The 15,102-nt window shown below is 40.5% G+C and overlaps 1 protein-coding gene across 1 annotated transcript in view; it reads left to right on the plus strand.

Moving 5' to 3' along the window:
* kif5ab (kinesin family member 5A, b) overlaps positions 1-15,102 on the plus strand; it is a 56,637-nt gene continuing 41,535 nt past the window's right edge. The window contains exon 1 of the mRNA XM_046383245.1: positions 1-755. Coding sequence (XP_046239201.1) covers positions 627-755 — 129 coding nt within the window. The 5' untranslated portion in view covers positions 1-626. The remainder of the gene's footprint in view (positions 756-15,102) is intronic.

Raw genomic sequence — 15,102 nt, forward strand, 5'->3', positions numbered from 1 at the left:
AACTGGCCCCAGAAATTATCTCACCAGGTGAAAGCATGCGTGCAGCTTTCTGGGCAAGTTAAAGTGATCGAAAAAAAAGTTTTCTGTGGAGGTCGGTATAGTTGTGGTTGTGGGTAAGCAGCAGAGCTGCAGCTCTTCTCCCTGCTCCTCGGTCCCTGTGCCCAGTGGTGCTGATGAGAGAGGATTTGAGTCGCTTACTTTTCCACGCCCCGCCCCCAGTGAGAGAGCAGGGATGGCAGTGATGCAAGGCATGCTTCTGAGGAACCTGCAGCCTATCGGACCAGTGTGGAATATACTCCCCATTTACAACTCACCATCTGGTCTCCACCGCTCGACTGCTCCTGAGTTTGCTTTGAGGGCATTTTAAACAGGAAACGGTCTCAAACGGCTTCTTTTTTCTTTTTGTTTTACATTCCTTCCATGAATTTGACTGCATTATCTATCAAAACTCTTCCAAATGCTTAGCCTGCCAGTCTCGCTTTGCATGCGAGTATAGCCGGGGATTTTCATCCTGCGTCCAGGTGGTTTACGGGAAAAAAAAACAACACAGGGAATATTTTATTTTTAATGTGATTAGGAGATCCCTCTTCATCTTTTGGAAGTGCGTTCACTATTTGTTTTCCACAATGGCTGATGCTAACGCGGAATGCAATATCAAGGTGTTGTGTCGATTTCGTCCACTGAACAAGTCCGAAATTATCCGCGGAGATAAGTTCATCCCGATATTTCAAAGAGAGGACACTGTTGTCTTCGGGGTAAGTTATATCTAACGATCGCCCTTTGTGCCCCTTTCCACGCCGTCGATGTGCGCTGACGCTTAAGGGTTACACTTTTCATCTTGCATCAAATACTGGCCAGACAATACTGGGAGCTTAAAGGCTTCTGACAGGGATCAAACTAAGTATAGCCTCTATGAATACTCTGATCAGCATGCTGCATCATTCAGGTGTGTGTTGTTGCCATTAAAGAGGAGCAAGGCTTCTTGATATCTGACATTTAGGCTGAGCCTTGCAGGAAAATAAAAAGGTATTTCAACAAATTGATGAAATGCCACTCAAATCATATTTTTAGGTGATGTGCCAGAATCATTTATTTCTTTTTTGAAATCCAGCCAATTGTATTCCACAATACTGAGCTTGTGTTAAAAAAATGAATGTCGACCCCACCTTTGTGATCCTACAGTGTGCCTCATTATTTCCTTCTTCTGTGGTATTGATCTGCTGAATTTTGGTGGGTTTTCAGACTCGGAAAATTTTGCAGGATTTGATTGATAATAGTTGAAGATGTTTCTTGTGTAGCCTTTAATGTGCCATTGATTTATCAGGAGCTGCAAATCTACTGAGAGTCATGATTATGCTATGTGGCTTGTTTCTGTCAAGTGAATAGATTTTGGGTTTGTCTCATTGCTGACTGAATATGAGCTGGTGATTACTGTTAGTGTTATGAGCAGCAGTGAAAATGCTATAAAATGTTTATTAATCTGAGGCTGTGGTCAGCAGTGGAAGATTAGAGTGCTCTAAATGCAAATGTTCTTGTTGTATTAGATTGTACAGCACACACACACGTACATGTACAATTATATGCATAAGCATGCATACAGCAATGGACACACATGCTTAAGTGCTCGTGTACATATACTGTATATGCATGCATTTCACACCCACAGCTCTTGCTGTCCACCAGAATGCACAGACACACATACACACACACACACACACACACACACACAGATCCACACCCATTTGGCCTGAGGGTTGACTTCAAGTGATGATGAAGACAGCTATCAGCTTACTCTGTTGCCACACTCATTCATGCACACACAAACACACATTACAATGCAAGACAGCATTGTTGAGGTACATATCCCTGCGCGGCTGTCTTGTATATCTTGGCTGTATCAGCAGGACATCTTCCACAGGCAGATTGAATTGTCATTATCACATTATTTGGGTGCTCTCTGAGAATGGCAGGTTGGCATTACAACAGCTTGAAATAATTCATTCCTGCGTCAGTCTTGGCAGCTTTATTTCAGTGTACTCTGGATGTGTTTGAAGGCAGTAGAAGTATGAAAAATGCATTCAAATGTTCATTCTTACAGATTATGAGGTCTTATGTCTTACTGTCTTCATTGTCTTAAATTGATTTTTTGATGTCAGTGCTTCTGTCCATCCAGGTTGTATGGTGTCTTGGATGGAGGTAGTGCATCATTTGGTTCAATCTATAAATGATGACAGCTGGAGACTGCATGTACAGAAGTATGAAATAAAATCATATTACCTAAGTAAGGGAACTGTGAACTGTCCCATTGAACAGACAATGTCCATTGTACTGCTGTCTTTCCTTACCTCTACTTCTGTATGGCAGCAGGCGCTTTCACCACTGATACTGTTTGGAAACAGAGGCAGATCTCTACTTATATTTCCTGTCATTTCATTTACTGACTGCCCCTCAATTAAAAAAATATGTTCAGGTGACTGTCATGACAAAAGCATATCCCCCATTTTTTATCTATGTGAACGTAATTACTTTAGAGGCATGTGGGAGGGGATTTTTGGGCATGCAGATGTATTCAGAGCGTATATTTCTCATTTGTAGCTTTTTCTTGTAGCCCTGGAATACTCTCAGAGGAAGTTGTAAAGGAAAAAAAAGTCTCCCATGAGTTTAAATGCTGCGCCTGTCAGATTGGATAAGGATTTAAAATATCAGGCCGAAAGAGAAGCAGACATGCTGCAGGGATCCTGTAGTGACAACTAAGCACTCACATTCTGACGGTTGATAAAAACAATTAGAATCTGGGCAATGCTGACGGCCCCACATTTGTCTGCTCCTTCCACAACTTGGCAACTGACAGAGGCGATGATTTGAATTGTTGCTTAAGCTATACCTGTGTGGCAGTCAGGAGGAGAAGTGGTGATATTAAACATGGGGTAAAACAGCGTGTTGCTGTGCTCTGAACTGATGAAGGAACTTCTGTGGAGCCTCGGGAAAGGCTGATGTTTAAGGGGTAAAATGTTTTCATACCAGAGTCAAAAGCTGCAGACTCCTGTATCAATCTGGATATGAATTTTTGATGAGCTGAGCTCAGACTTGAACTTGACATATGAACTTAAACATTAGCTATCTCCCTAGCATCACCCTAATGTTTTTTTTTTCTTGACTGCAAAATGTCCAAACAAAAACGACCAAAATGCAATACAGTAAAAATGTTAGTTACACAACAGTTATGTTTATTAACATAGACCACGAAAAGATACTCGTCATATAACAGACAAGGGGTTGCAACTGCAAGACCCCTGAGTAAAACTGACTGAAGAATTCAACTTTTCATTAGTAAAAGAAATATTGTGTTATCTTTTTTCAAAAGCGGCAATAATAGATTTCTCCTGTGCAACATTGCTATATTATCACCCCATGAAGTTATTCCATCCAACAGACATGGAGGAACATTCACTGGGAGTTGTGTTTCTGTGTCACTTATGAATGTACTTGTGTTATTACAATTTTCTCTCCAGCAACTCCTGAAGTAAATATCTGGCCCTTTATCTGCTAAATGCTCCACTCCATTCAAAAGCTTTTCACTGCCTTTGTCTGTCTGCTGTTTGATGTTCGGCAGGTAGCCTACAGTGAGTTTATGAGAGCCTTTTCACTGAAAAACAAGCATATAAAACTCATCAGCAGCATAAACACAAGAGAACTGAGCAGATTCCCTCACTCAGCTTTGAAATGCTGGATCACAAAAGAGGCAGACTGTTCTTGTTGTGTGCAGAACAGGTGAACCATTTGCTGCACATCCTTGTTTCCCAGTTAGCAAGTTTGCTTCTCATGTCTTTTTCACCTCACATGCAAGACCACCTGTGAAGCTGAGTGACTGTGTGACAGTAATAACCATACTCAATCTGTGCTGCCCCAAAGCATGCCCTTTGTATTTACTCCACAGTGGAGTGACACAGCTGTCTCTAGTATTTCTAGTATTTATTTCACTGTCTGGAATAATGCAACGTCACAGAGGCCAGATTGTCTCTCCTAATCTTGGCAGGCCAAAAAAAACACAACAATGAATCACACTTTGTGTTCAGTTCTGTGAATAAATAAATGATCATGACTGCCACAGAGACCGCAAGATACGGAATTTTTCCATTATCAAAACCCTAACTTCTACACTGACCTTCCTGTCACTGCCATATAGATTTATTTATTTTTATTTGTTAGCCATGATAGATAGCCATGGAATAAGGGGTCACTCCACCCGAGTCCAATTGAAATGCGTACATTAAAGAACTATTGATTCTCTTTTTTCTGCACACCATTTATAATTCTATGGATTACCTTTCCCTGGCTGCTGTCCTCTTGTATGCTTACAAGTCTACTATAGAAACTCCAGGGTGTTAAAAGATGCTGCATTCACAGCTGCAAAATACACCTTGCTTACATCTTTAGGAAGAAAAGAGGATTACAACAATCTTGTTAAAAGGTTCATAGCATATATTTTGCACCAAAGCGCACAGTTTTCACTGGACTTTGGTCTTTCTACAAGAAGGCACTTCTGTTCTCTGGAAAGCGTTTTCTGGGATTTATGAAAATGAATTAGGATCATATGGTGTGCTGCTGTTTCAGAAAATAGGCATGTAATGCTGTTAAAAATTAACGGATTATTCATTATTATCCTATTATTCATCAGCAGCCACTTTCTAGGATGTCTGAGTTCTGGCGTGGCTGCGGCTCTTTTCCTGTCACGATTGCCTGAGAGCTAATTCTCTTTTCTTCTCTTATCCCTTTCTTGATTAGGTGCAGAGGTAGAAAATAGGAGGGGAAAACAGCTGCTGTTGAAACAAATTGTTGACAGTGCATGTTGGGTGCAGCATAAAGTCGTCTACCTGCCTCATACCTTATGTTATTTATGGTTGCATTGGAGCTGTTTCTGCTAAAGGATGAGTCTTTGCAATGGATTTAACTGTCTGCAAACCAAAAGGAATCAGAAATGCAGGTCCAAAGGGCTCCCCTCATCTCTGCGCTGGTACACACTTTAGTGCTCTAATTCTATCACTGCAGCGCGCACCCTATCCAATTAGGCAGCGTAATGGGATTGCTGCATAGGGTCAAGATCCGCACTCATTTCTCCCTCTGGACATCACCATCAGAGGAGCCACCACTTGGGATGAGACTTCATCTTCTCCTCTGTCCTTCTCTCTTTCTGTCACTCTCTTCCTCAGTACAAATTTCACTGTATTTTTCTCCGTCTAGTTGTATTTCATGGTGTAATGATCCTGCTGCTCATTTCCCCATGACTCAGCAGCAGTTTGGGGAAGATGTGATGAAATAACCTCCACTCAGTCTGTCGTCTCATTAAGTTAGGTAGAGACTGCTAGCAGGTTTTTATGGTGTCCAGGATGAAGCTACTGTCTGTCAAGATTCTAAATATTAAAGGATCAAGTCACTTTGGTGAGGTTTACGTCAGCCCAGACGTGAGAATCTGCAAAACAGGCTTGCAGAGATTAATTTCGCTGCATTTCAAGAGTAAAATCATATTCTAATCAACACTGCTTTGTGGACCTTAAGGACCTAATATATCTATCCACAACCCATGCGAATAAGGGCTTCCAGCTTTTCCTCTCATCTTCTCCCTAACATTAACATTATACTGACACCCATTTAGCCAGCAGCAACACTCAGCAGGTTATTAGCTGCCAGTTCTTTCTGCCCATCTTTATTTTTACTCAGCACACACACATGCCAGGGTTAGATAAGCTTGTGCCAGTTTGTCAACACTTTTTATGCCCATTTCTGTCCCATTATGACAGAAGTGGGCTGAGACTACCAGGCTGTCAGCTCCCAGGAACCTTAATGAAGCATCCTCTCCTCATTAGCCACGGCCCTGCCCAGGATGCTGCCTGGTCCCCTCGTCCGCCCTGGGTGTCTGTGGGCAGTACATCGTAACCAGCCGCACATGTTCACACACGTGTGTGCGCATGCCAAGACCCCCAAGCAGTTGGTGCTATATTAGAATGGTAATAAGACAGCACGGAAATCCCAAGGAGACGAAAGGAGCACCTCTGCCCTCTGCACGCCCAGGACTTCTGTTTCCTTCAGTTAATCACAGTTCTGTTTATTGATCTGACAGTTGAGAACATTGACATTTGCTGTTTTTTTTCTGGGGGTGTTTCTTCCCTTCTCAGGCCAGCCATGCTTTCAAGCACACATTGCTGTTTTTGATCTAGATTAAATTCATCAAATTTTGGATTATATTCAAATCACATCACAGAGAAGAGTCTTGGAAAATCTTGGCAAACATAAAATTCTGGTTGATTTCAATCTTTGCGCAGTCCTGGATTGGTCCCAGCTCAGACCTCTAAAACACCTCTGCAGGCTACAGCACCATGAGGCTGTTCTTTTGTGGCTCCCAGTGGTTACATCAATAATCACAACACCCTGATTTTTTTCACTCTCTCATATCACCTCTTCTATCTCCCAGAGTTTCTAATTAATTACATTTTATGCAAACTATTGTTTTTTTTCCTGGAGGCCTTTTATTATCCAAATTACCACATTGCACAGCTCTGTCATTAGTTGCAGCTGAATTACACAGAGAATCCCCAGAACCATGTTGTTGATTTTTATAGCAAATTTAAATCATTGCTCACTACTAGTTCTTAGATTGCTCCATTTTCCACCCAGATATTCCTCTAGCTTCACTGGGTTTAGTAATTGCTGCCAAATTGCTGCCAGTGTACACAAGTTGATAGAAATGCTTTTTTTCCCCACATTTCTATGCCTTCTTCCATCCTATCCTTTGGAAGTTTAATTTATTATTCATTATCTGGCACATGTAGCTGTTAACAGGGCTCATACTAATGTTGCAATGCTGCTCTTTGGCATAGTCAGTGGATTACTGCATAGTTCTTCCTCTGGCACTTTAAAGAATCCGACACAGTGTCGGGGCTCTGCATTCAGATTTAATTGAAACTGTGAACCAGGACCACACAAGACCTATATTTCAAATTGGTACAGAGCCAGAGATGTCTGTGGTTGCGTCTAAGTTGCATACATTTTCATTTCATTGGAGCATTACTTCTCACCTAAATTCAGTCAATGCAGTTGGCTCACAGGTTTACATACAAATTGAATTCCTGGTATAGAAGGATTGATGGTTAAGAGCTTTCTTAACATGGCTTCCCTCTTAAAGAGAGAGGGCCATTTGTGAAAGTTTTTGTAGAATATCGATATTTTCCCTCACAAATGGTACAATATGCCTCCTTTTTAACAAGAGAACATTCAGATCAATTTGCACTTGTGATAAACTGACGCACAGTCTATCCCTAAAGCTTTAGTAGGTGTTGATTGGCTTATTTTACACATTCAGAGCTATATTAGCACCTAAACACAATGCTGTTTTTTCACTGCTTTAAAAAACAAAATTTAAAATTTCCTCAAACAGGAACAGATAGACAAAGCTGCTATAAGGAGTAAGCTTGTATCTTGTGGGAATCAGTTTGGACTGGATTTACTTACACTCAAGTTGAGCTTAACGCAGGTGGCTGTTTGCTGAAATAGAGGTAATGACTTCAAATCTTAAATGCCTTAGACATTTCCTTTGACATGAAATATTGACTTTGAGAGGGCGGACATTTAAAAGCCGGGCTCTTGGGCTGTAATAGAAGCTCTTCGCTCCAGGCTCAGGTCTCTGATCCCAGTTCATGTTAGACAACTCATTTATTTCTCAAGGTTCATTTCTGTTTTTTGAAGGATTTTTATAAATCTGCAACGTAAATAACTGGAAGGCGTTTGAAGGCTGGAGGCCTCAATCAGACATGACATTGCAGCCAAGAACTGGAACAGTCAGAGTGTCACTTAGATGATGAGGTGTCTTCGTCATCTGTGACAAGTGTTTTCCTCACCCTGCCTCTCTTTCCACCTTTTCTGTTCTCTCAGTCTCTGCAGTATCGGCAAAGCTAGTCTATCTGAACTAGGTATCATTTTCTCTGTGCTTTGTTGTTACAGGTTGTTCTGGGCTCTCCTAGGTGTGTATGTGTTTTTTAGCTATTTTACACACAATAAAGAGGGTAGGACTATGTTATTTAACAATTTGGGATCCTGGTGCCAGCACAATAGACTATCTGAGCTTCAATGCCGACATCACTTAATTTGATATCTTGCTTTGAGAGGTATAATTTTTTCTTTATAAAACACATAATTTATCTTTTAACAATATTATTTATCAAATATGGGTCACTGTTTCCATATAAGCAGACATGCCCTTACTTTGCTCAAATAAAACATTTTTATTATTCTATCACTTTAAAGGAATGATTTGACATTTTGGACAATATGCTTATTTGCCATTGTCAAGAGTTTGAAAAAACACCACTCACACGTCTGTAAATAAACATGAAGCTTCAGCCCCCGGCTGGTGAGCTTGGCACGAAAAATGGAAATGGGGACAACAGCTAGGCTGACTCTGTCTGAAGGAAGCAAAATCTGCTTACCAGCACCTCTGAAGCTCACTAATTAACACATTATAGCTCACTGGTTGTCTGGCAACCTCTTGGTGACAACAAGACTCCAGGAAGTCAGTGCTCACAGCAGTCCCACACATAACAACCTGCTGTTTTTACACTCCAGTTATGGAAGGATTAAATTAGTCAGCTTTAGAGTTCTAGCTGTGCTAACTTCATAGTCTTTGTTGGTATACTAAGCTAACCAGCTGCTGTAGAGTTATTGCAGAGACATTAGTGTCATCAGTCTCCATTAATCTGTGGTGCTTTACAGCACGTTTCAGCTCCATGCTTAACCGTCAGGCCACAGTTTTTGTTCATTCTCAATGCTCTCATACCACTATTTTCCGATACAACAGTGTTTTCAGCAAAAAAAACAACCCCTAAAAACCCACCATACACTACCTGCCCAGCAGCAAATGGCAGACAGACACAATCAAGATGGTGAACTTAGTGGAGCATTTAGATCCAGAATTTGCACCTTCAGAAGTTGGGAAAGCCCAAAAATGAAGCTAGAAGAGAGCTATAATGGACTTGTGTTCATCAGGTGGCCATAAACAGAACTCCAAATGAATGATAACAGATGGAAATGATGAATACATTTGAATCATGAATTCCCTGCTCTAAAGTGGGTGAACAGACATGAATGGACCTTAGATTTCACATCTCAGGGTGTAGCAAAGAATGTTTAATATCTAGCCCAAACAGACCAGCAACTCAAACTGCAAGCAAGTGAATAAAAAAAAGATTTTCTGTAATTTCCTTGCTGTCATCTCAATTCATTTCAGCATGGTTCTCATGATCAGTTACTCTCTGTCTCTTTCTTTTTTTTCACACCACTAATGTCCATAGGGAGGCAGATGTTGCACCTATTGTCTGATCTGAAACTCAGTGAACAAACCTCAGTCTTCCCTACGTTCTCCTCTCCTCTGTCTACTGTCTGTCTCCCTCCCTCATCCTAATAAATAATGCAGAGTAGTCCACTTTTATGGAGGGCTAATTGCTCCACTTTAATGTGTGGATCTTTAATAAACATTTTGACACAGGAAAATAAGTGAAATTATTATGAGTGTTAACAATCTAATGTTGGGTGCTCAACTTTGATTCCCTAAGCTAGTGATTAAGTATAGCAGCTACAAAGATTGCTGGGATAAGTATAAGATAGCTTCAAGAACTCAAAAACAATACTACCACCACTGCATTTGGGCTCTCAGTCTTTGCTATTGTATATATGAGACACTGAGAGCTGCTCTTCCCTCGAGGCACAGCGCCAGTCAAGTTTGCTCAGACTTGTCAGCAGGGTCAATTAGGAAGTACAGTAATGTTTGGTAATATTGTGTGACTGAAGCTTTTGCCGTTGTGAAGAGTTATCTGTTGTCGAAACAGTCACTAATGATGCTGTTATCTGGGCCTCGAAGCCTGATTAGCTTGACGGATGAAGCAGGCACTGACAGCCTGAACTCCTCTCTTCTGTCAGTCTCACTGCTTGTGTGTGTGTTATGTGTGTGTGGAGAGAGGAGAGTTGATGAGTTTGTGGGGGTGGGGGGGGGGGGGGCTGACACACACACATATATATATAAACACACACACAAGTCTGATAAGGGAAATGGACCCTTTCTCGTTTCCCTCCTCTGCCCTAAGTCGAGCTTACACACCAACACCAAACCACTGCAAAGGAGCCATGGAGCAAAAAAAAAAAAAGAGCAGCGCCTGCCTGTCAGCCCACCAGTATGTAGGAGGAGTAGGAGGAACACATGCCTAATCTTCTTATCATCTCATCCAGCTCTGCCTTTAAAATGTTTTGCTAAATATCTTTTGGTTGGTGGGAGGGATGCTTTAATATGAAACTAGATGGGGAGGAAGGATGTGACAAGAATTAAACCTCCCTGAATGGGAGCTAAATGCATGTGTGCGTGTGTGCTTGTGTTAGTAAGTATTGTTCCATTGCAGTGACTTTTGGCAGTCACCAAATGTTCAGAATATGCAGAGGGAGTTGCTGTCTACGGTAGTCTTCTCTTGTGGATATAACAAGAGAAGACCTCACCAGAAAAATAAAGACATTGGTCAGTTGTTCAGGGACTTAAAATAAGCTGTGTTTTCCTGACAAGTAACCTTTTGCGGTCGTGTGAGAAAGACTTGTTGTCTCACAGAAGAAAATGTGGATGTAGCATGAGGTAATTATAGTGCAAAACCTCTTAGGGAGAAGGCTGGGCTGGATGGTGTGTGACCTGACATTGGAGGGTGCTGTCCCAAATGACAATATTGGTTTTCCAACTATGACCGATTTGCGTCATAAAACTCCCGCAACAGTTGTAGTATATAGAACAACTTAAATGTGATTTTATATAACAAATCAGCAAAGCTAGTTTGTTTTCAAATATTATGGAACTTACATTGTTTCCACCTACGTTTGCCCACTCTTTTATCTCGCCTTTCCTGGTATGTTGCCATGTTTCTTGATACATGACTTGTGCATAAGCACAAGGACCCACTCCTCTAAAGGGCTCTATAGTACTACCAGTAGTCAAAACTTTACAGGGTACATTTAATGTGTCTGTAAAATGCATGCCAAGCCCCCTTGCCTGGGCAGGGTTCTTTGGTCCCAAGAGCCTTAACCTCTGTGTACCAGAAGACCTCTATCTAAAGTCAACATCTGCTGCTGCAACCCTCTTCCCTCTCTTTTTTCTTTTCCTAGCTCTTGTTAACTCATTGTGTTGCCGTCAGTTGATAGCCTCTCTTACTGTATGATATCCACCTACCCCACCTTTGTATCTCACTCTCTCTGCCTCTCTTTTTTTTCTTATTAGGCTGTTATACTGTATGATTATATTCCTCATATTTTTCTAATCTCGTCACTTTTCCTTACTAATTGCGCTCCCATTGCCTTGGTTCTGTTCTAGTTCAGTCTCGATTTTGGCTATTCTTAGCACATTTCCAGTGACTCTCGCCATTTCTGTTGATGAGGCTGTATTGCAGTTTTTAATTCTCTCTTGCTCTCTGCCTCCAACCCACTGCCTCTTTGTCTCCTGGCAGACAGCAGCAGATTGCAGGCTGGACATGGCATGTGGGTGTTTGACATGGCACACAAAGCTGAATGCCATGAACAATGTCTGCATGTACAAGCATAATATGATGTACTATCTACACGTGTACATGTACACGTATACACACACTCACATGCACACACACACTTTGCTTTTCAGTTCAGCATCACGCATTAGTCTGAATGCACGAAACTGAACTGACATCCGTTAAATTATACAAACAGAAAAACAAGTAAGTGTTTCCATACCTAGCCGGACCCAGAGGCTGAGAGATGGACATGAACATAGACAGCATACAGAATGTCTTGTACGTTTATGCTATTATCATATTTATGCAGCACAGGAGCAGATTATAGTGCTTTAATGGTGGAGCCAGCATAACAAATGAACAAATGATTGGCAAAGGGTTGTTTTCATCCATCTTATATAACTGCCTGATTTTATTCACCCCAGTGAAGACCAAATCATGAAAAGACACTCACACACACACACACACACACACACACACATTACAATGTGTAGCATTACAAATGGCAAATGGCTCACTGGCAACAAAGTCAGTCCTAATCAGTTCTGATGGGAAGCTTGTTTGTACCTGCAGCTGTGATTACAGCTCGAACACAACAGTTAAACAGTTCAGCTTATTATGAAATAGAGAAGAATTATACAAAATTGAAGGTTAAATTATGCCAAACTGCCACCACCCTCTGTCATAAACAAATTATGTTCTGCATAGCTATAACTTAAAAAGTAGGAGGTCATTGCGGAAATGTTCCGACTGAGTGTCTTACTTTGCAGTAATGCTGCCTGAGTTTCAGCTCCAGCTCTTTGGAGTGACAAACTGCATTTTTTTCCTGCTTTAGTGCGTTTTAGGTTAGAAGAGAAGCACTGACTGGCATGCAAAAATCATCTTGATTTTCTTTGCAAACTGAAGTAATAAGTTTCATTTCATCTCAATAAATCAATTCAATGTTTTGTTCAAAATATTGACTTAAGAAAGTGTGGTGGAAACAATCACGTTGTTAAACTTTAATGTTCTGTCAAAAATTCTGTTCTTGATGTAGGTTATTTAGCGTCTCAGCATACAAACTGGTCAAACAGTATTATTTTTCATGAAATTGCATGAAAAATACTGTACATGGTAGATATTGTATACTTGTAGATATTGCTGAGACTGCCAGCGTTCATCACAAAGAAAGTCTGGCTCTGTCAATCTTGCTTTATGGTAAACCCCTCAGGCTGTTTGCCAGAGGAGCTTGGTAGATGACACAAATGTCACTTGCAACTCAAAAGATCATGTGACAGAATGTTAACTAAATTGTGCGCACCATATTTGAAAACAAATTGCCATAAATTGAATAAAATATATAAAATTTAAAAACTACCTGTGAATGAAAACCTATTTTGATATGTCACAGTTTTGGTTATTGAGTTTGTTATACATAGCACCTAAACAGATGTGAAAGTAGTAACATAATTTGGTGTGTTTAAGCTATATTTAAATGACATATTTAAATCTATAGATTAGTTATTCTATAACTATAGTTATTATGCAAAGTTCATTTGTTCAAATAGACAAGAATTCTAAAATAACACAATTTGTATGTAAACACTAAACACAGTTTGTAAAGCTTTTACAATAAAATTTTCTAATACACTGCTTGAGTAAATGGCCTTCAGACTTTATTTTATCCTTTTTTCAGTGATGGAAACTGGCAAGTGTCAAAATTGAATGTGACTTGAAAACCAGCATAATGAAAGAGCTTGTGAACTAAAAAGGACCTTGATAAATTGCAAGTTAAACCACAAAAATAAAACATCCTTGAAAGCCTGGAACAAAGCTTATTATTTAAGCTAGTGATGAATTTGACCACAATGCGATTTCCTGAGGCTTATTGTTGTAGTTTATCCCAGAGTACTGGTGCATTTTGCTGAGCTGTATGTCTTCACATTGACTGACTAAAATGTCATTTCATTTATAGTACATTATGTAACAGTAAAAACACATGGGCATGGTCATTGGTGAGAGTATTAGAACCAATCTTAGCAAGATGGTGCACCACGTGTGGCAGCTTGTCTAAACATTTAAATCCCTATCGTTTCTTGCCTAATGATTTTCTCTGCGGGATCAATAATGTTTATTTTTTGTTAATAATAAAGTAATAGCAATGTTTTCCCCTGTAGGAGAATTATTTTCTTTTACTGGTATAGTGGCATGAATAGAACAAGACTCAGCTTGTATGGAGCTTGTATGGATTCAATGCCTTGCTTATATAACATGGTGCTCCCACTCACTATACAACCCTCAGGACAACTGCAACTGTTATCTTGTGGCCAATATGAGTCCTGTCCATTATACAGTACATTCAGATTACGTAAGAAACCTTTGAGTTGGTTTTATGTGGCTAAATATGGTTGAAGAGCCACATAAAGTCCCGTGTCGGTCTAAATTAGTTTTACTTGAAGTGACAATATGTAATTAAATGCAATGTACATTCTAACAATTAAATTAGGCTTTCTGGGTGGTAAAGTGACTTAAGAGTCCAGCTGTGAAGCCCTGTTGCATGTCATTATCATTTTTTTCCCTCTTTAATTTCAAGATAAAAGAGTTCAGTATAGGTCACTAGCTTGTAGAAAAAAGTTTAGAAATCAGTTTAGTATGTTATATCCTCAAAGTCAGCATGCCTATAGTACAGCATACTATTAATGCTCAAAATGCTAGTCATTCAACCAATGCAGCCCAATTTTCACTGCCTCTTTGTATATACTCCTGACCCACCCACACACACATACACACATCTTATATAATATTAGGCCTATAAGCGGTCAAGCATGTTTTATTAAGGAGGCTAGACTGCTCTCAGTCACTGTCCTCATCAGCAGGACCTGGCTGATGTGTGATTAGGTATGTTGGACTGAGTGGTTGACTGGATATCTGGGTGAAATGGCTTTTCAGCTGAATGATGCTTTCTGATTAATTGGTTGAGTGGCAGTCCAAGCCTGTGTGTTAAATTGTCATCTCTTTGGCTGGCTTTGTGACTTGTTTAATGGCTGATAGTTAGTTGGTTGGCTGATTTGTTTGGTTCATCACTGACAAAGAGGTGGGTTAACTGACACAAGACCTGCTTCAGTCAGGAAAAACAGACCCCTCTCTTTTTGTCTTCACTCTTTGAGTGTTTTTTCTCTCATGCTGTCTTTCACATGCAATCACTGGTTTCGAGTCATCTACTTTCCTCTGCTCTCGCTGCGTTGCCACTCCTCAGCTCTACACCTCCACCCCTTTTCTCCTCTCCACTCCGTCACCCCGTCACACAATCTTCAAGTCCATGAACGCTGCCTCTAACGGCCTCACCTCAGATGTGATCTCTCTTTCTCTCTCTTCGGGTCACATAGACTTTTTGCTCGAGGCTTCTTGCTGCACTGCGCTCATTCAAAACACCCACTGCTTCTCAATAGCACAGAATGCACACAAATAAAATAAGATATGAACTTTCTCTTTGGATGCATACCTGTCAAAAACATGATATGTGAAGTCTCCCTGTCTCCTCTGCTTCACAAACTTCCCAGGG

Source organism: Scatophagus argus, chromosome 3 (genome assembly GCF_020382885.2).
Source record: "Scatophagus argus isolate fScaArg1 chromosome 3, fScaArg1.pri, whole genome shotgun sequence".
Lineage (NCBI taxonomy): Eukaryota > Metazoa > Chordata > Actinopteri > Scatophagidae > Scatophagus > Scatophagus argus.